Source organism: Paramisgurnus dabryanus, chromosome 22 (genome assembly GCF_030506205.2).
Source record: "Paramisgurnus dabryanus chromosome 22, PD_genome_1.1, whole genome shotgun sequence".
NCBI lineage: Eukaryota > Metazoa > Chordata > Actinopteri > Cypriniformes > Cobitidae > Paramisgurnus > Paramisgurnus dabryanus.
In genome coordinates, this window is record NC_133358.1 from 23885338 (window position 1) to 23906748 (window position 21411).

At 39.1% G+C, this 21411-nt stretch overlaps 1 protein-coding gene across 13 annotated transcripts in view; it reads left to right on the top strand.

The window, feature by feature from the left end:
• Window positions 1-308: 308 nt before the first annotated feature.
• The window catches only part of dip2ca (disco-interacting protein 2 homolog Ca), a 130304-nt gene continuing 109201 nt past the window's right edge, over window positions 309-21411 (top strand). For all 13 annotated transcript variants that reach the window (XM_065258448.2, XM_065258449.2, XM_065258451.2 and 10 more), the window contains exon 1: window positions 309-671. In XM_065258448.2, the coding sequence (XP_065114520.1) occupies window positions 593-671 (79 nt within the window). In that variant the 5' untranslated portion in view covers window positions 309-592. The remainder of the gene's footprint in view (window positions 672-21411) is intronic.

Below are 21411 nucleotides of genomic sequence, written 5' to 3' on the forward strand. Positions count from 1 at the left end.
GTGTAACGGTCCTGAACCACCTGGCCACACCACATTGGGTGTGCATTATTTTTGCATAATTCAACGGCCTGTGGTCAATTATTGCTTACTTATCTAATATACAAAAATTATTTACTACATTATCAAATTATTATTTTGCAAAGCATGGTAATATAATAATTTATTTAAAGTAACCCTAACTTTATTATCATATATTCTCAACCACAAATTGTTTATGCTAAAATGAACAGGGCGTTCCTATCGCCCTCTTGTGGTTGTACATTTCACCCACTTTGCGTCATGAGAGAGTGACAGAGGGAGAGGAGAGAGAGAGGGAGAGAGAGACCACTGTGATCAGCGAGCGTTACCGTACTGACAGCCCACATCTCACCCTGCTGACTCTAACGGCGGAGCCCTTCAGACATGGCGGGGCTTCGTTGAGAGAGACCTCCGAAAATCTCCGTTCATCGTTCAGTTCGCTTTTGGACACGCGTCTCCCACAGCCCTCCTTATGCACCGCTGCGGCTCGGAGAAACGGGAGCAGCGCTGAAAGAGTCGGCGGAGAGAGCAGAAGAAAGAGGACGAGAGTGATTTTTCCCCCCGTGAACGGACAATGGCGGATCGCGATGCGCTGCCTCTTCCGTTGGAAGTGCGGGCGAGATTGGCAGAGCTGGAGCTGGAGTTATCCGAAGGTACGGTTGCCGTTATTAACGACTTATTCTTTCAAAAATACGTCTGTTGCGGAGGGATACGTTAACTGCCCCCCTCCTCCTCCTCCACCCACCCCGAAACCCACCAGCACCTCCACCATACCGACACAACCAACACCAGATGTTGGAGGCAAATATTACCGCGTTCGCAAAGGCGTTTAAATCTTCGGCGATTCGCGGCGCTTTGATCCCGCCGCGTTTCCTTTGTTACAATGCACTGTTTGTGTCCATTCCGATTGACCTTGAGGAAACCATTCAAAGACTTCAAAATTGATTTTGGGTTTTCAGAAAACGCGTTCCCATGGGACCATCACTCAAATGCTGTCATTGAACCTTAATTTATCCCGTCATATATTTTTAATGCACGTGATTGTGTTGTTATACATTTATAATGTCATCATAGCGTACAGCAGGGGCAATAAGGTAAACAATCAGTTTTCCTCTCAGATGCATTGTCATCGTCATACAAAGCTCGCAATTCACATTTATATCGTTTTGAATGTCAATTAAATAGCTATTGTTTATCATTTCTTTAACACAAGCTTTATTTTTTTACCTTAGTCGTGTCAACTGTGATCATCTTAACATTTCATGACACAAGCAATCTGAATTGGCTTAACTGGTCGCTAATGTATTTTCTTTGCGTCTGGCATCCTTCGCAATATGTGTGTGTGTGTGGCATGCGTGATTGTTCACTGTGTGTCGATCTCAACCATTTAAGGCGATAAGTGCTCGTGCATTTGTTAACCCAGCCTCAAAGTTCCAGCAGACAAGCAGGCCTGCATCTCTCCATACCATCCTGATACTGCACCAACCTCTATAAAGACACATGCATGGATAGATCAGATATTCTTGCTTTAAATTCATTGGTGTATTATAGCGTGTATCTTCAACAGGGGACCGTGGTAGTATTACAGTTTGAATTCAAAATATGTTTAAGAAAAATGGGGCATTAAAATACTTTTAGAAAGTGAATGATACTAATACATGTTATTATAGGCCTAGCCAAAATGTACTGGGGACCCTGCTCCTCCTTTCCATTCATTAAGGGGTCTTTGGCCTGAGAAAGCATGAAGATGTGTGGTGTATTGAGTTTGGCTTGAAACCAGTCTGTAAAATGAAATGATTTAGACACTTGTGGTCTCATATGTCTCCGTACATTATGTAAAGTAGGCCCACATGGTCATTTTTCTGTATTTATTTGTGATCTCATATAAGTAAAACAGTCCTGGAGTGTCAAATGTGTGTCTATAGGGAAAAGGCAGAGAAGAAAGACTTGCCGATATGAAACACTGCTTCTTTGGAAAGATTACGATCAGCTTTCATGGCTGTAGTGTTTTTAAATTAGCCTGATTTTGCATTATGGCCATTTGTCTGTGGCACAATATGTGAACTACATACATACTTTGCTGCATATATACTGCAATGCTTCAGTTGTGTCGTATTCAGAATCTCAGTGAAAGCGTTTGCTTGGTTTAAATATGAACGCAGACTCGAGAGTGGTTAGTTATCATCTAAGTAAGGGATAATGTAGAGGCAGCCGGTAGTTATCGGGAAATAAGCCCCGACAGTGTGATCAGGACCCGACGCGAAGCGGAGGGTCTTGTATCACACTGAAGGGGCTTATTTCCCGATAACTACCGGCTGACTCTACATTATCCCGCTTATTACACGGCTACTTGTCACATAAGAAAAAAACTGGACATGAATATGAATTTGAAACATTTTATTGGCATATTTGTTTTAAATTAACATTTTTATCCTTCCGCGAAACTTTGCACAGATGCATAAAATGATCGTAATACCTTATTAAGATCCTCTGCTTCATACTTGTCTGTCTCCATTTTTTTCTCTTTTAGCCAGTCTTTGAGAAGTTTTAATGCCCATTCTGTATTTTTTTGTGTGTTGGCTTCGTAGCTGTCATGCTCTATTTTGTCAAGTTCAGTCTCAGTATAAGCTCTCTGTGTCTTGTCGTGGTTGTCCAGTGTTTGTCACAAGATGGCGCCAAACAAACAGTAATCTTTATTGGCGCGGAGCGATCTTACTCGTAAAAGTAGTCCGGCTATGCGTTATTATTTTGGAGCGGTTATTATTCGAAAAGAACGAACCTGCAAATGTCTCAACTGACCAATCAGAATCAAGCATTCCAGAGAGCCGTGTAATAAGCATTTATAAATATTCTGCCTTTTCCGTGCACGATGGTTCTGAACCTTTGCTTGTGTTTTTGTTTGCCTTCGTGGAAATAAGATGCTCGCTTGCTATTCCAGCTTAGCTTGTGGTGCTGTTCAGCAGTGCGCTTATGGAGAGGTGATTATCTCAGTGTGTTGGCACAGGATGAAAGACTTTGAAAATTACCAAACGTCTGCTCATCAGTTTGCGAAGGTTTGCATGTTTGCTGACCCGCAAGGTCCTCAAGGGCAGTTTTGTGTTTTCTGCAACTAACTGTTGGACTTACGGTTTGCATACGCCATGAAGAACAACTGCTTTCAGTGTTTCTGAGGGTTTTAGATGTTTACAGGAGGATCTGAACCATCACAGTTCTGATTCATCTTAATATCTCAGAATAACCATTATTGAATGCCAAGTACTGCAGGTTTACACGTACAAGGAATTTGTGTCGGTGCTTTAACAATGATATTAAAAAATATAGACACTCGTTGCGTGCCACAGGTTGAAGTCTCTTGCAGAATATTTGGCCTCCTGTCTATGCTGGTATGCTTTTAATGCATACAAATTCTTCAACTCGGTATTAGTCTCGTTCATGCCAAATAAAGGGTGAATGGATCTCATTTCACCCTCAGGGTAAAACTGTTAGTAATTGAAAAGGTTAAGTTGTTAAACAGGGGTCATGCTGGCTGTGGAAGAAAAGAGCCTCTTTTTGACCACAGATTTAATGCTTTTTCTTTTGAGACAGTAATCAGAAAGGAATATATCTCTGCGTTGAGACATTTATGGCTGTGTTGATATCATTTGCACCTTTGACGCTAATAGTCACAAGTTTTATAGGATGTAGAAACGCTACTAGAAAATGCTGTTTTTCCATAGAAACATTTTATCTCTTAGAGGGGTTTTGTATTTCAGCACACATACTGTATAAAAAAGGTTAAGACATCCAGGGCTTTCGGTTTAATGCATTTTTAAAGAAATTACTAGGCCCAGACTGCGTTTTTTAGAGGATTTTTTGACCCACTCTGAGAATACCCATTTAAAGTTATATTTCTGTGTAATTGACTATTTTTCACATTAAAAAGTTATTCTACATAACGTTAAGAATGGTATGTGAAAAATATATCCTTGATATCTTTAATATTGACAGAGTAAGGCTTTCAAAGATTTTAATCAATGCTAGAAACCCAAATTCTGGTATTTTTATTTTTTCTGGCAAAATAATAAATCATAATGGGTATGGGACGGTTTCCCGGAATTGATTAGACTAGTCTTAGACTAAAATAAATGTAAGAGCTGTCCAAACTGAAAACAACTTGCACTGACATATAGGGCTGTCACTTTTGAGAAAATCAAATTCGAACGGATTTCGAATATCATGCAATGTATCCGAATATATTCGAATATCTAGTCGCCGCCCCCCCACGCGCATCAAAAACCCACCGTAATGGAGATTCAATCACAAAATTATTAACAGTGACAGTCATAAACAGGGTTGTCTGGATTACTTTTTTACTTAATGTTTGAAACAGCAGGTTATCAACTTATGAATAACAAACTTATATATAAAAAAAATGATTCAGAACAGTTACAAACAATAACGTGACAACTTAAAGAGCAGCAGGAGTATATAGGCAGACGCAAACGGAATTCGCACCGGCAGATTTCGGCAGAAAACTCCACGGATTTAATGCCCTTCATTGACAAGCACACATATATCCCGCGCTTGAGCGTGTTTGTGACCAGAACTGTCATTGACAACAAGCACACATACTTAGCCTATCCCGCGCATTTGTGAGCCGTCATTGACAAGTGCATTATCTCTGCGCGTGCTGTTTGCTTGACCGTTTTTAATTATAGAGAGCACAAACCCTTTGATACTTGAGATTAAATTAAATTTACCGCTTTAAGCAGATCTCACTTGTCGTCAATGTGACGCGCAATAGTCAGCACATGATCATTTCACATCCGTTTACAAGACAAATGCTGTTGTTGTTTAATATAAAGTTTTCATTGCGTTGTAAAAATTATGAAATTATCTTCATACATGCTAATTTCATAATGCGAACGTATTATCACAAGCTTTTTATTCTGCTATAATATTTAACACTATAAACAATATGTCATTTTATATACAAACTATAATTCTATCTTGACATGCACATGAGGTTCATTTTGGTCCCATTTGATTCCCTCTTTTGCGCACAGTTGCAGTCGGTCTCAATCTCAGCCTCCTTCCTATTACAAGGTGTTACTGTAAAAAATGCGCTACACATGGCATTTAAAAAACCGGATGGTTTATTTATAGTTCGAATACGGATATTTCACGTCATGTTCGAATGCATATTCGAATATCAAATAAAAAGTGACAGCCCTAGTGCCCTTTGTTTTGCCTCAAAATGCAAGGCATGTTTGTTAAAACTAGTTATATTTCCTAATTAAACTAAGGCCTAGTCCTGGTTTAAGATAATTCCTGTCCAGTACTGTATTTTAAAATCTGTCTTTTACAGCAATAAACACACACACACACACACACACACACACACATTGCCGGTTTTCAAATTTTTTAAGGCTATGACTAGTACTACTTTAATACTCCTAATCTCATAATTAGATTAAATGACCTTAGCCTGGATTTCACACAAAGGGTTAAACACAGCCAAGAGTAGCATGCTACATGTTTTAATGTTAGCTGAAAACATATTGGCTACAAAGTATCTGTAATATGTTATATTTATTAAACCTACACCGTAAGGGAGAATATTTTTAACTTTGAGAATAGCATCATTCAGATTCTGCTTGCTGATTGGCTGCCTTGCTAACAAGGAATGTGGTCTCTCATCTCATCATCCTGAGATCCATATCAAAAATTGATTTGTTGTTTTTGTGTCCGACTCTTTGTGTTTTAGATTTTTCAGAAATTTTTTAGGATGCACAGTAATGTTATGTATTTTAAAGACAATGTATTTCATTGCTGAAAAACATTGTTATTTTGTGTAATTGGTATAATACAATCAATGTTGTTTTCGTCAACAATGACGATTTCGAAATGATTTCGTTGACGCACTTTTTTATGACGATAACACGACGATGACTTGCTAAAAATTTCTCTAAGGTGACTAAAACATGACAAGACGCTTTCGAGTTTTCGTTGATGAGATGGAACGAAAATGATTATAAGTCTGACGTTCACAATGCATGTCATTTCTGCCTATTTCCATGAAATCTGTCTGTTTTTAGCTAAAAAGTATCAGCAATGCTGCCGCTTTCTATCCTTGTTTTGGGTACGCCCACCACCCGGCTGCTGCCGTGCCACGCACGCGCACCTGATTTCACACAACAACAACACACCTGCGGCTTTGGCGAGTTCGAAGGACCGTGGCAGTGACTTTGCATTAAACTTTCGTTTACAAAAACGTGAAACTCACCGAGTGGTCAGGGGTGTTCACTGATATGCTCACACAAAAATTGCTGCAAAAGATGCTTTCCAACAGGTGTTTTACCATTCGTTGTCAACTTGTGGACCTATTTTTCCAAACGCCTCACACCCATACATTCTTCCGTTGAGAGCTTAAATAATAGAAACTCCAGCCCAGTTGGTGGCGACAATCCACCTTTGCCAACTGCAAGAATACAAACAAAGTTCCCGGCGCGGAGTAATACCGTACCTCACAGCACATCTAATACAAGTCAATGGAGTTGGACAAAAACTACGATAAAACCTGTTGGAAAGTACCTTTTGCAGCGATTTTTGTGTGAGCATATCAGTGAACACCCCTGACCACTCGGTGAGTTTCACGTCTTTGTAAACTAAAGTTTAATGCATTTTAGGAAGGATTGTTCCAGTACACCTATGCAGCCATTATAGAGGTGGGGGTTGATACAAGAAACACCCGAAACTTCTCGGGCCAGCATCATATGTCCAAATTTCAGTCAAAACCGTTCTATTTCATCATAAACAATCTGAAAACAGGGCTTTAAGTGTAAAATACCAAACTTGTCCTTTAACCTAAATTAATTTGTTAAAGACTACAAATTATTTGTTTTTACTAAAATTGACTTAAACTTGACTAAAACCTTTTTCGTGTTTTTGTCGACTAAAACTTGACTAAAACTATCAAGTTTATAAGTGACTAAAATGTGACTAAAACTAAAAAGCATTTTCGTCCAAAAGACTACGACTAAAACTGAAAGGGCTGCCAAAAACAACACTAAATATACAATGTGTGGCATGGTTTATGGTTAAAAAACACATTATTTTCCACATACTGAAAATTTTTGTAGCTCCAGATATACCTGTCTTCCTGAAACGCACTGCTTTTTTACAAAGCTCATTGATCGGAAAAGTGCTGTGTCCCTGATTGGCCAGCTAATCTGTACGTTGTGATTGGCCTGAATACCTCTGACGTCAGCTGGAAATGTGACGCTCCTTACCATGTCTGAAAGATTCACTCACATTGCAATGCTAACAGGAGTTAGTGTTAGCATTGGCCTTGTCCATGTCAACAGGCCCAGGAAGTTAATTGTTGCCTACAATCCATGTGTTTGTTGCAGTCCAAGAAAAGAGATTTACATTAGATGATAACTCCCGTCATCGTTTACTTTAGGGTTTGTACCTTTTGCATATTGTTAACATGTACTAATACACACTTACACACCAAAGGAAATGTAAAATCGTGAATCGGACGATAGGTGCTCTTTAAGTCAAACATTGTGCATTGTGTATTTAGCATTGCTATACAGCATGCTCACTACAGAAGAAGAGAGGGGAATTGTCAGAAGAGTGTAATATGGGTTTCTGATGAGAGCTGACAGAGGGGTTGTGGAGTCGCGTGAGGTTGTGTCGCTGCCAGTCACCTGTGCCTGGACATGGGGAGATCATGACATTTAGTAAATGCCATAAATTATTCATAAGTCGTGCCAGACAGACAGCATTTCTCTAGTTTAGCTACAGTTTGTTGGAGATTTGCAATTGTTTGGTTTTGTAATGAGTTGAATGCGTTTACGTTTATATTGTTTTAAAAATACTAACAGTATGTGTGGATTGCATCTGGTATGACTGCATTTCCTGTCTTCCCTTTCTTTAGTCTCTGTAGGGGGAACACATAGAGTCCTGGTTTCCGTCTCCGTTTCGCATTCAACAGTATTCCATAGAAAATGCATATTAAACTTCCTTGTTTACAATGGCAGCACATCATAATATTTCCTCTTCCTTGCTCTTCACACTTCCTCATGCTACTGCTTATACATGAAGCGTATCAATAACATGTGCAGGTCACCCCCAAAATTATTTAATTTGATATGTAAGATATATACAGTATTAGTATATTGCCTTTATTACAGTTTTATTACAGAATTTTGAGTAAAACCGTAAATTTATATACAGCAGTTTAAAAAAAATCTGTTTCAGTATGATCATTTTTGAGAAAAGTCAAATGTTAGAGATCCCGATGCAACATCATGATGCAAGTTTGGTTGGAAAATTTGCTGACGTGTCACAATGCCAGTTTTTGGATGTTGAGATGAAAATGAACAGGTTCTCTTCCTAAGTACAGACGTTGCACTTGTGTCTTTTTTTAAAGCGTGACAAAGGAGATCTGTTACCGCAAATCTTCTTTGACCACTGTTAGCCACGTGGGATTATGTCATACTGCTGACCCCCAAACTGCTTATCCGTCACTTTCATCCAATCGCTGCTGTCCATTGACCCCAGTGACCTCCCACTCAAAGCAGATGTTAAGATGTAATTGAGAAGATTGGTATTCCAAAGTTGTTTTTCTTCGCCCAAACAAACAGATTATATTTCAAGCGTGCGTACGAATTACGATCCCGCTGGACTGCAAAATCTTGTTAGCATATGTTTTACCTCTAAATAACCCTCTTCAACGATGTGTTACAGTTACACAAGCTCCGTACATGCCTGTACATATCCAGTTTTCCCACATGCTATGCATGGGTTGTCATTTTTCCGTTGTTGTTTTTGTTGTGACTTTATGGGATGAGAAATGCAAGATAATCTTAAAGCATCAGTTTAACAACCCGTAGCTTGAGTGGAGCCATCAAAGGGGACGGAGACCAAGCAGACAAACTCAAACTGCTATATTTTATTCTAATCCACGGTTAAAGTGCTGGATTTTTTCATTAACCCAGAATCTCACTTAATAAACTTTCAAATTTGCCCTATTTATTAGCATAGATGCCATTTATTGCTCTATAAGACGCAGTAAACAATTTCACACCTTGCTGCACGTCTACAAGACTTGTACAGGGAATTGGATTGCTTCCATATTTTTAATGTGTGTTTGTGGTTTTAAACTATAACTTAATGTAACCAAACCTTCATGCGAAGACACAGCTGCATGTTTAGCATGCTGACCAAGCATTAACGCAGCCTTCAATGTAAACTTTCACATCCTGCTTGTATTGACCTTTAACCCTGTGCTAAGCGAAAGGTGTGAGCTCATTTCCCTCGGCTGGTGAACCTGCATTCTGTCCAGGTGGAAAAAAAAATTACTATGTAAATAGGACGGGGGACACCTGGGCTTTATGACATCATAATGAGAATTTGGGGCAAATACGAACACTTGAAATTGCGTCATTTGCACCATTGGCTCATCTGAAAGCAAACTCCTGTTTGAAGGATCTGATTTGGACTGTGCATTTCTCTCCTTGTTGATAATGCACTTGATGAAACGTTTGACTCAGAGCTAGATGAAGAAACCTTTCCTGGCCAGCTTGAAGTGTTTAACGTCTGTATCTTCAGATGTTTCTGATAAATGATTCCAGCGATAAACATTTTTTCACTCGGGTTTGTGGAATGCACGAGGTAACTGCTCGGAAAGGTTGTCAGCTCAGGGCTCTAATTCAGCTGTTAAGCCCTGATAAACTTCTAATTGGAGGTAAAATTGTCAGTAAATAAGTTTAATAAGTAAAATATTTTAGCACAGTGGATTGCACATGCGCTCAGGTTGGTGTTAAAACTTAACAGATGTTTGAGTTGCCCTTCAGAATTACTGGCAGAGAGAAGAGGCTCGTTTTGTTTTAGATGGAAATGCTTGTAAAACCTGCAGCATTTAAATTTGTAAGTTGAAGTGTAAACACTGTAGTGCAAAATATTGTGTGTGTTAGCATTTTTTTAAGTTATATTTTTTTGGCCAGTTATTGCCTTTATTAAACACTGAGGTTAGGAGAGGACAGGAAAGAGAGAGGGGATGGGATCGGCAAATGACCACGAGTTGGGAATCGAACTCGGGTCGCCGAAAGTGCAAAAGGACCACATGTCGGGGCGCTGCCCACTACACCATCGGCTCCGACTGTGTTTGAAGATTTTAATATGCCTGGGACTGATTTGGGACAGAATATCTGTATGATCCGTGGCAGACCAGGTTGGAGAGACAGATATAAAGTATTGGTGAGAGGTAATGGGATGGAAATGAAACACTAAAGTCATGTGATCTGCAGCAGACATGAGGTGTGTTCGACTTAATGCGACACTGCAAGAACTGACAGGCGGATGACATCAAAGTACAGCAAAGGCGATTCGAAAGCAGACTCCTTCGTATGATTGTTCGAATTGCTCTCACAGTACTTTGATGTCATCCACCTGTCGGTTCTTGAGAACCATCATGAAGTCGAACACACCTATGCATCGAGGTCAGAATCATGATCTGCAGCAGACATGCATTAAGATCATAATCTTGTGATCTGCAGTAGACATGTGTTGGGATCAAAATCATGTGATCTTCAGCAAGCCTACATTGAGGTCAAAATCATGTGATCTAATTCTGCAGCAGACATGCATTGAGAGCAAAATTGTTTGATCTGCAGCAGACAAGCATTAAGATCAAAATCATGAGATTTGCAGCAGAAATGCATTGAGATCAAAATTTTAAATTATGTTATCTGCATCCAGCCTGCATTGAGGTCAAAATCATGTGATCTGCAGCACACATGGATTGAGACCAAATTATGTCATTTGCAGCAGACATGCATCCAGATCAGAATCATGTGATCTGCAGCAGACATGCATTGAGATCAAAATCATGTGATCTGCAGCAGACATGCATTGAGACCAAATTATGTGATCTGCAGCGGACCTGCATTTAGATCAGAATCATGTGATCTGCAGCAGACATGCATTGAAATCAAAATCATGTGATCTGCAGCAGACATGCATTGAAATCAAAATCGTGTGATCTGCAGCAGACATGCATTGAAATCAAAATCATGTGATCTGCAGCAGACATGCATTGAAATCAAAATCATGTGATCTGCAGCAGACATGCATTGAAATCAAAATCATGTGATCTGCAGCAGACATGCATTGAAATCAAAATCATGTGATCTGCAGCAGACATGCATTGAAATCAAAATCATGTGATCTGCAGCAGACATGCATTGAAATCAAAATCATGTGATCTGCAGCAGACATGCATTGAAATCAAAATCATGTGATCTGCAGCAGACATGCATTGAAATCAAAATCATGTGATCTGCAGCAGACATGCATTGAAATCAAAATCATGTGATCTGCAGCAGACATGCATTGAAATCAAAATCATGTGATCTGCAGCAGACATGCATTGAAATCAAAATCATGTGATCTGCAGCAGACATGCATTGAAATCAAAATCATGTGATCTGCAGCAGACATGCATTGAAATCAAAATCATGTGATCTGCAGCAGACATGCATTGAAATCAAAATCATGTGATCTGCAGCAGACATGCATTGAGATCAAAATCATGTGATCTGCAGCAGACATGCATTGAAATCAAAATCATGTGATCTGCAGGAGACATTCATTAAATCAAACTCGTGTGATCTGCAGCAGACATGCATTGAAATCAAAATCATGTGATCTGCAGGAGACATTCATTAAATCAAACTCGTGTGATCTGCAGCAGACATGCATTGAAATCAAAATCATGTGAAATGCAGCAGACATGCATTGAAATCAAAATCATGTGATCTGCAGCAGACATGCATTGAAATCAAAATCATGTGATCTGCAGCAGACATGCATTGAAATCAAAATCATGTGATCTGCAGCAGACATGCATTGAAATCAAAATCGTGTGATCTGCAGCAGACATGCATTGAAATCAAAATCATGTGATCTGCAGCAGACATGCATTGAAATCAAAATCATGTGATCTGCAGCAGACATGCATTGAAATCAAAATCATGTGATCTGCAGCAGACATGCATTGAAATCAAAATCATGTGATCTGCAGCAGACATGCATTGAAATCAAAATCATGTGATCTGCAGCAGACATGCATTGAAATCAAAATCATGTGATCTGCAGCAGACATGCATTGAAATCAAAATCATGTGATCTGCAGCAGACATGCATTGAAATCAAAATCATGTGATCTGCAGCAGACATGCATTGAAATCAAAATCATGTGATCTGCAGCAGACATGCATTGAAATCAAAATCATGTGATCTGCAGCAGACATGCATTGCAATCAAAATCATGTGATCTGCAGCAGACATGCATTGAAATCAAAATCATGTGATCTGCAGCAGACATGCATTGAAATCAAAATCATGTGATCTGCAGCAGACATGCATTGAAATCAAAATCATGTGATCTGCAGCAGACATGCATTGAGATCAAAATCATGTGATCTGCAGCAGACATGCATTGAAATCAAAATCATGTGATCTGCAGGAGACATTCATTAAATCAAACTCGTGTGATCTGCAGCAGACATGCATTGAAATCAAAATCATGTGATCTGCAGGAGACATTCATTAAATCAAACTCGTGTGATCTGCAGCAGACATGCATTGAAATCAAAATCATGTGAAATGCAGCAGACATGCATTGAAATCAAAATCATGTGATCTGCAGCAGACATGCATTGAAATCAAAATCATGTGATCTGAAGCAGACATGCATTGAAATCTAAATCATGTGATCTGCAGCAGACAAGCACTCAGATCAAAATCACGTGATCTGCACCAGGCATGCATTGAGACCAAATTATGTGATCTGCGGCACACATGCGTTCAGATCACAATAATGTGATCTGCAGCAAAAATGCATTGAGGTCAAAATCATGTGATCTGTTTTTGCAGCAGACATGCATTGAGACCAAATTATGCAACATGCCATGCACTGAGATCAAAATCATGTGATCTGCAGCAGATATGCATTAGATGTGTTTGCCTTCACATGGCGCCGCAAGAACCGACATGTGGTCTCAATCAGGTTCTCTGTTTACATCACAGCAATGCTCAGAAACAATGTGCTTGTGTTTCCAAACCCTCAGAGAACCGTTCTCCTATTCTTATCTGTCCACAGAGCTTTGATCCGTATCATCACTTGTTTTAAACTCCATTTGACTGCACACAGTGAACGCTAGAAATAACTAATATAATACAAAACTGCAAGAAATGAAGTGTTAAACAAACAGATGAGGATTTAGCTAAACCCGTTAAACCCCAATTGTTACACTTTGTAGACATTGTACTCTCACTTTTGCATTCTGGATATGCACTTTGACATCCAAGCGTTTTGTTTTATTGTCATGCAAGTAGGGTGAGATGACCCTGAAACAAGCTTATTTATTTAAGTAATCATTAACAGCGATTAGTCACCTAGTCATTAAATAAACACACCTACTAGTCGGTTCTGAATGTATGTAAGTTTGCCCATCTCTATTATCGATATCTGTTTTGTCATCAGAGCAGCACTAATGTGCTCATTCATAGGTAATAACCATAATGTTCAGTTAGTCACATACAAACTTCAATTATTAAAGCTTGGGATTTTGTATCCAAATGAGTTTGGTAATGATGAAATCAGGGTCAGGGGAGCATTTTATATGCGGGGGATTTTGACAGACCTTCAGGCCATGATTTGTGTTGGTATTATGCTACAAGAAAGAAGGATTTTGTGCCGATTAAAGCCAATGTGAGCGGACCATTTGTTCATCCGCAGGACAAATGTGGCCCGTGTTTAGTCCGTTAAGAATGGCGAATGTGCTCGGATATAAGCCAACTGTAATTAGAAATGCCAATGAAAATACTATTTACACCATTTAAAATAGGACTGTTCTGTTTTGTCAGTTTAGCATGCATGGTTCTTTCCCAACCGTTTCCCGCAGCTTGTGAATCCGGCCGGGGCGTGTTGCCAAATATGTGACTCTGTACAGGTTTATATATCAATGACAAATCCTGGAATATCAGAGCATTGGAGTATTAACATCATACTGAAAGAGAACAGGACTCTGCGTAGGATCTCTCCACACGAACAGAAAGATAAAAGAAAAAAAATAGGAGAGCTGTTGGCCAACGCTCACTGTTTTCAATTTTGCATTCCCTGCATGGGAAAGAATGTGCTTTTGTGTTTTTGGACACTGCAGCACGGGTTGTTAAAGCGTTAGTGGCCACAGATTTTTACATTTTGTTCTATGGCACATTTTTTAATGTTGGATAGTAAAGGAAGAAGATGAGATGCTTGAAAGTCCGACAAAAAACAACAACAGTAGAGTATGACATCACCAGGGTTTCCCGCAGAAAATTTGTTAGTTAAGGTGGTAGGAATGGGCGGGGCCAGGGGCGTGACAATCAAAGGGGCGGGGCGTACACATCATGATGAAAATTAAAATATTTCTATTAAAAACTTACTTTGGAAGAAACTATGACAGACAATAAACACATACTAGATTATTAATGAATTAAATGTTTTTAACAGATACCTCTAACGGGAATAGCTGCGTGATGAAGTGAAACTAAAGGGTTAATAAACACAAACTGAAGCAGATGTTGTGGAACATTTGGCGAACGATGATAGATAGTGCGAAGATTGTAAAAACTTATTATTTCCCACTATTAATTACATTATCTTAAAGGAGTGTAACTACTGTAGCATGTAAATAATGCACATAAATAACGTGAGCAAGAGCGCTCTACAATTATATCGAATCAACAGGCACGTGCAACCTAGCTAGAAGGTTGCTCAAACAACAAAATCCCCTTCTAACTTACTTTAAATAAACAAGAACCATAGACTAATACAATAACAGGCTTAAATAAACCCAAAACATAAGTCCACTTACAGTTCTCACTGACACGCGTTTTGGCCGTGTGGCGTGCGTGCACGCTCGAGGTGTGAAGCGCGTCCGCGCTATTCTCCGAGATGTTTTATCAACTGGCTAGTTATACTCCAGACAGTGAGGGACCACGTCTTTCTCTTTCGGCCCGCTCGCGGTGTGAAGCGCATCCGCGCTATTCTCCGAGATGCACTTGACGGCCTTTTGTGCAGCGAAATTATTATATATTTTTTGGACGACCTAGTTAAGGCGGTAGGGTTTCCCAGCTTAGGCGGGCCGCCCGACTGCAAAGTGCTGCGGGAAACTCTGCATCACCATGTTGCTAAACTAATGAAATAATATTTTAATAGGCATTAAAAGTACATAAAACACACACACACAATATGGGATAAGGTAGTTGTCGTGAAATAATTTTTGGGTGAACTACCCCCCATAATGTTTGTCAGATTTGAAACAGCTTTGTTTTATGGGTCTAGTTAGGCACTGTTTTTGGAACACATCTACAGTTATCAGGAATCAAAATGTGGCATCCTCTTTGATATTGTAAGACAGATGCTAACAGATTGCACTTGGCTGTGGCTCCAAAACTGCAGTCACGCCCCTCGCTAGAGGACACCGTGGAAATTATCTCACTTTTTCCACGGCAGGCACGACATCACAACCGGTCAGTGCTTTTTGAACTGGGACAGATAGTGGGAATAAATGACAAGCGGCAGAGGCTCGTGAGTCACGCCAGGCCGCTCTGCACCCTGAATCTTTCAATGCAGAACTCTTCTTTAATTATTCAGCTTCGCCAGCCCAGAGGCTCTGCCTCTGTGAAACCATGGGCGCATTAAGGCCCGTGGATGACAATGCGCTCTATTCATAGGCGGTCTCTGAACAGGCCTTTTTTTAGCACTCAGGAGCATGTGAAGGCTGTGGTATAAGAATGCCAGGGCTTTGTCCCATGGGGATGTGGAGAGCTGTGCTTTTTCTGCCTGTTTTAGTCATGTTTTTTGTTGTGTTCGAGCTACATCTGTCACTCGTGCCATGACCTAAATTCACATTTAACCACCTTTACAGTAACATTGGTATAGGGTTTGTTGAATGCCATCGTTGTGCCGTCCAGCATTTCCAAATCCATCATTGGGGTTGACAGCGAATTTTGAATCACATTTGGATTTTGCTCTTCCTCTGAAGTCTGCTGTGTGTTGAATATTACATGATTTTGTGGGACTGGTTTTGTGATGCAGTTGTTTTTCAGAGCACCACCTGGACAGATCCGTCCAGACCATATTGTTGTGCCGTCGTCAGGACTTTATCTCAACGTTCATTCCTGCAGGAATGGCAGTTTGAAATTTCTTGCTGGCTTCATCTCTGGCGAATACCTCTGTAGTTTGTTTCAATGTGCCGTAAAACGCAGGTGCTTTTGTGATTTAATGCACTTCAGATGCTTTGAGAGAAGAACGCGTGCCCAGCTATGCTTTAGTGATAAGACTCAAACGTTGATATCAGACACACCGGTAGGCCGCCTTACTGATGGATCTGATTTCTGCTTTATCGCCAAGGAAAGAATTTGAGACAAAATCATGTACTTTCCCTGTTTTCCTTGCACAATCTCAGACATTAAAGGGATAGTTTAACCAAAAGCCAGTGAATGCCAGTGACCAAGCATTGTTAAGGGGAAAGTTCACCCAAAAATGAAAATTCTGTCATCATTTACTCACCCTCATGTTGTCCTAACCTGAATGAGTTTTTTATTTTGATGAACACCAAAGAAATTATTTTGAATAAATGATGGTAAACACACAGCTGCCGTAACCATTGACTACCATAGTAAAAAAACAAATATTAAAGAAGTATTATGTAGAAGATATTTTGATAAATGATTGTAAGCAGACAGTTGACGGTTCTCATTAAATTCCATCTTATTTGTTTTTCCTACTATAGAAGTCAATGGTTACAATCAGCTGTGTGCTTACCATCATTAATCAAAATATGAAGAGTTTGGTTCCAAAATGTGATAAACGCCATTGATTTTTTTTTTTAAATAGTTACTGCCAAAATCAGTATTGTAGCAGGTCAGTATTTTAAAGTCAATTCTTAATTCTACACAAAATTCGATATCTGCCGTGTTATTCTGTCATCTTTTCTTCCTTTTTTCCAAACCGCAACAAATGCCAGTCCTCCTTCTCTGCAGAATGCAATAAATCCGCTAAACCAATCACAGCGCACCATTCCACGCATTGTAAACAATAAGGGCGGTGCTTTAAATACACACAGAATCCTAGTTTTCCTCATCTACTTTGTACTTCGGGATCAACAAACAAACAAAAACAAAATAGTGATTTTGATGGGCAATGGAAGAATGTCGTCTGATTCTCGTTCTCACACAACAGCATGAAGCTTCTGTTATGCTAACACATTGACCCAAGGGGATCTTATGAAAAACTTTCAATTTTTATACTCAAATTCAACGAAATCGAGCAGGACCAAAAAATTTTACAGTTGATCGCTGTCAAAAAAGTTCAGCGACGACGTCCCAAGGATGACAGCAGCAATGGCAGTGTTAATAATATGACAAAGGAAATGTTTTGATTAATGCCATTTAATGTTTATTTTTTATCAGTATATACCACTAGTCAACTAAATGAATATAACATGGCAAAGATGAATGCACATTTATATATTGATTCAATAGATTTATAGCATTTTGAAAAAAAAAACATTTTGCTGAAAAAATAATCAGTTTTTATAATAAATCTTTGAAAATTTTGAAAATCTTTGAACTTTTAATATTATTTTAACGTAAAGATGCTATGAGAACGTTTTAAACAGAAATTAGTGGTTTTCATTTTGTGACTTTCTTGGTATAGAAAACACATGTTTACCCAAATTAGTCAAAATAGATTTATTGCATTTTGAAACCAAACTCTTCGTATCTTCTGTGTTCATTAAAATAAAAATAAAAACTCATTCAGGTTTAGAACAACATAAGGGGTGAACTATACCTTTAAGAATCTGAAAAGGGTTTAAAACATACGTTATATCCATATGTCCTTTCTATACGTAAATATATATTCGAATGTAGAATATTTGAATATATTCAAAGTCCCTTGAAGAAATCCGATAGCTTTTTGTGAGAGACAAACTGAATTATGTGACCTTGCCTGTAAAAACCCATCTAACCCATAATTTTTTTGTGACTTACTGTTGTCTACATACAATGTAATAAACATTCTGTAAAAATATAAACATATACGATATCTTTAATATTGACTAAGGTCATGTTAAAGATTGAAATCAATGCGTGAAATCAAACTCTTATCTTAAAATTAGATTGAGACCTTAGCCTGGATTTCACAGACAAGGTCACATATTTACAGTCCGTGATGGGTATGACATCAAAGTATGTGCAGGTGGGAATGATGTATGGGAGCCTTGATGATGTGTTCTTCCAAAATGCTGAATCATTTCCAGGTCACCAAACCGTACCTTTAAAAGGTCATCTCCTATAAAACGCCATGCTTGCTACTTAAACTAAACTTGCATGCTGTAATAAAATCTAAAGGTGATGAAATGCCATAGAAATTCAGAATTTTATTTAATCTACTTTTTGTGCATTTGAATTTTATTAATAGATTGGGTTTAGAAAAGTCACGGTTGACAGACGCTGACATTTTACACCTGGCGCAGTGAGGCGTGACAGTTCACGGACAACATCGTTTCCCAGGGCGAGTTTGTGAAGTCCAATCCCTTCACCAGCACCTTAGACGTTCGACTCTCTCTCTTTCTCTCAAATAAACCTGATTTCCGGTTATCCAGCCTGTCACCTCTCACTCCATATCACACAAAACAGAACCTCATCTCATTTTGAGAAGCTCATTTCCACATTTGCAAGAGTCAGACCCCTTGACATAAATCGATACCAGACTTCAACAAAGAGTTTTCCTCAAAAGATCGGGGAAACAACTTTGTGTGTTTTTTTTTTGTTCGATGTAATCCCATTCTTCAAACCGTCAGAGAACTTTGAATCTCAAAAGAGAAGCTAAGCTTCTATAATCCTTTGTTAGGGCCAATGGCCCCTGCTTTTTTGCAGGGCTGATATAAAGCTGCGGAAATGTGGATGTAATGGAGAGAAGCTGTTATGAATTGTTGAGAGGTGGTTTGGGGGAAAGGCATGCGTGGTTCTCTGAAGTTGCATGAAATGTGTCCACACACTAAGCCTGTTCTTTGGAATATGGAATGCATTTTTCATGATAATGTGATTGTTGAAGTCGTGTTGGGTTGACATTTGATTCTGTGGTTATTCGGCCAACCGTCTTTGGACCCTCTCAAACCAGTGACCAGATGTGACTCTTGGTGTAGGACAGCTTTGTAAGCAACCTCTGTACACACATCATGACTCTTTTGGCGCATACACACCAAACGCGAGTTCAACGATTTGCACGAGTTGATTACATACAAATTCAATGCACAGACACAATCAGACTGCACGGGGCGATGCGAATGACGCGAATTAGGCGGCGCGATTGCAGCAGAAACATGCGCTTTCCGCCTCAAGCGTGCCTTCGCGCAAGTTGAAAATATTCAACTCAAGCGAAAAATTAGCATGACACAAAGTTAAATCCCGCAAGTAATGTAGAGAGAGCAACGTAGCATTAAGGGCTTGTTATAGTCGGTTCCGCGTCGGTTTTCATTTATACTTTTGCAAACACACGCGCGACCGCTGGTAGGCAGTATCCACGCGTGTAACCACAGTAGCAGCGCGACCGTCAGAGAAGAAGAAGGTTGGCAAGTTAACCCACAAACGAAGAAGAAACAGCAACTTGTTGTGTATAATTTGAGAAGACCAGCAATGATGGATGTAAATAAACAGCGACTTTTGTTGCAGTTTGAGTTAAATCACTCCTCAACTTGGCTCATCATTGTTTTCACCATCGCAAACGGAAATACCTATGACGTAGTTTTTTTAACCTAGTGGGAGGGGTTCTGGTGGACCAATCACAGCGCTTGCGGTCCGCGTAGAACTGATGCGCTGTTAAAAATTTTGCGAGGTGCGCGTCAGGCTACGCGTAGCTACAGCGTAGAACCTACGGACGACTATAAATCGGGCTTTACACCTACATGAGAAACACAAAGTTGGTTCTTTACAAAGAAGTACCATGATAATATCAATGATGGTATTGTTTAAAGTAGTGGCCAAAACTGATGTTTCGAGGCAGGGAAATCTGTACAATATTTGCTTTTAGTGTCCCCTCAGATTAGATTTACCGTCAGAATATGAGGTGTATGGTACAACATTGACAAACACTCAACTTTTTGTTAGACAAAATAATTACTTATACTTATTTATTGATCCTCTTTTGTGGTAATATTTTGTCATTTTCCTGTACTGTCTTTATTAGGGATGTGCATGTATGTGCCTTTTTCGATTAATCTTTAGGTCTGAAAAACGAGTACTCGATTAACTGGGGGCGGGGCAATCAAAGTACGCAGCATGGTGAAAATAAAATATATATATAAAAAAATCCCCTTAATTTTAAAGAAACTATGACAGAAAAATTAACATATACTAGATTATTAATGAATTAAAGGGGCCATGGCATGAAAATCTGACTTTTTCCATGTTTAAGCGCTATAATTGGGTTCCCAGTGCTTCTATCAAACTAGAAAATGTGAAAAAGATCAACTCAGTAACTTTTTGGTTAACCATTCTCTACAAGCACATGAAAAAATAGGTCATTGAAATTTGGCTCTCCTTGTGATGTCATAAGGAGCTCTTATCATAATAATACGCCCCTTAATCGGCACTATCCAACCACAGCTATGGGTGTGCCGGTTACAGAATTGGTGATGACGGTTATGATGCGAGTGAAATGTGATGGTTCGTAACATAACCGTCCGGGGGGTGGGGTGGTGGGTAATATATATATATATATATAAAATTGACCGCTGCAGTACTCTGGTCAGGGAGTCGGAGTTATCGTCTCAATTTAGTTATTTATTGTAAAAGAGTAACTATTTGCCCCTAGTGTACTTGAGGTAGTTTTCTGAAACAAATACAATACCGAGCTTGTGATTCATTTTTAACAATCTGTAGAAAGAATCAACTCATAAGAGTCATTCAGTGAATCACACTTTGTTGTTGGCTGCAATAAGTGATTATTTGTGCAGAAAATGCATAAAACCAGTACCATAACCTATATTCTTTTACCATGGTACAGCCACGGTACTTTTTATAAATGATGTTAGAGCTCCATGATAGACCTACTTTCAAAACTTCACGCAAGAATGGCTATGGTTACCGTTAGGGCTGTCACTTTTCGTTCGAAAATCGATTGCACAATCGATCGGACCAACCAAAAAAAGTTTCGAAAACGAAAATAGGCAATCGATTTTAACCAAATATGTACACTATTAATTTTAAAAGAATTAAACAGTTAAAAATATAGATGTAACAAAACTCACAAACAAGCAGAAAAAGAAAATAAATAATTCTGAAAGT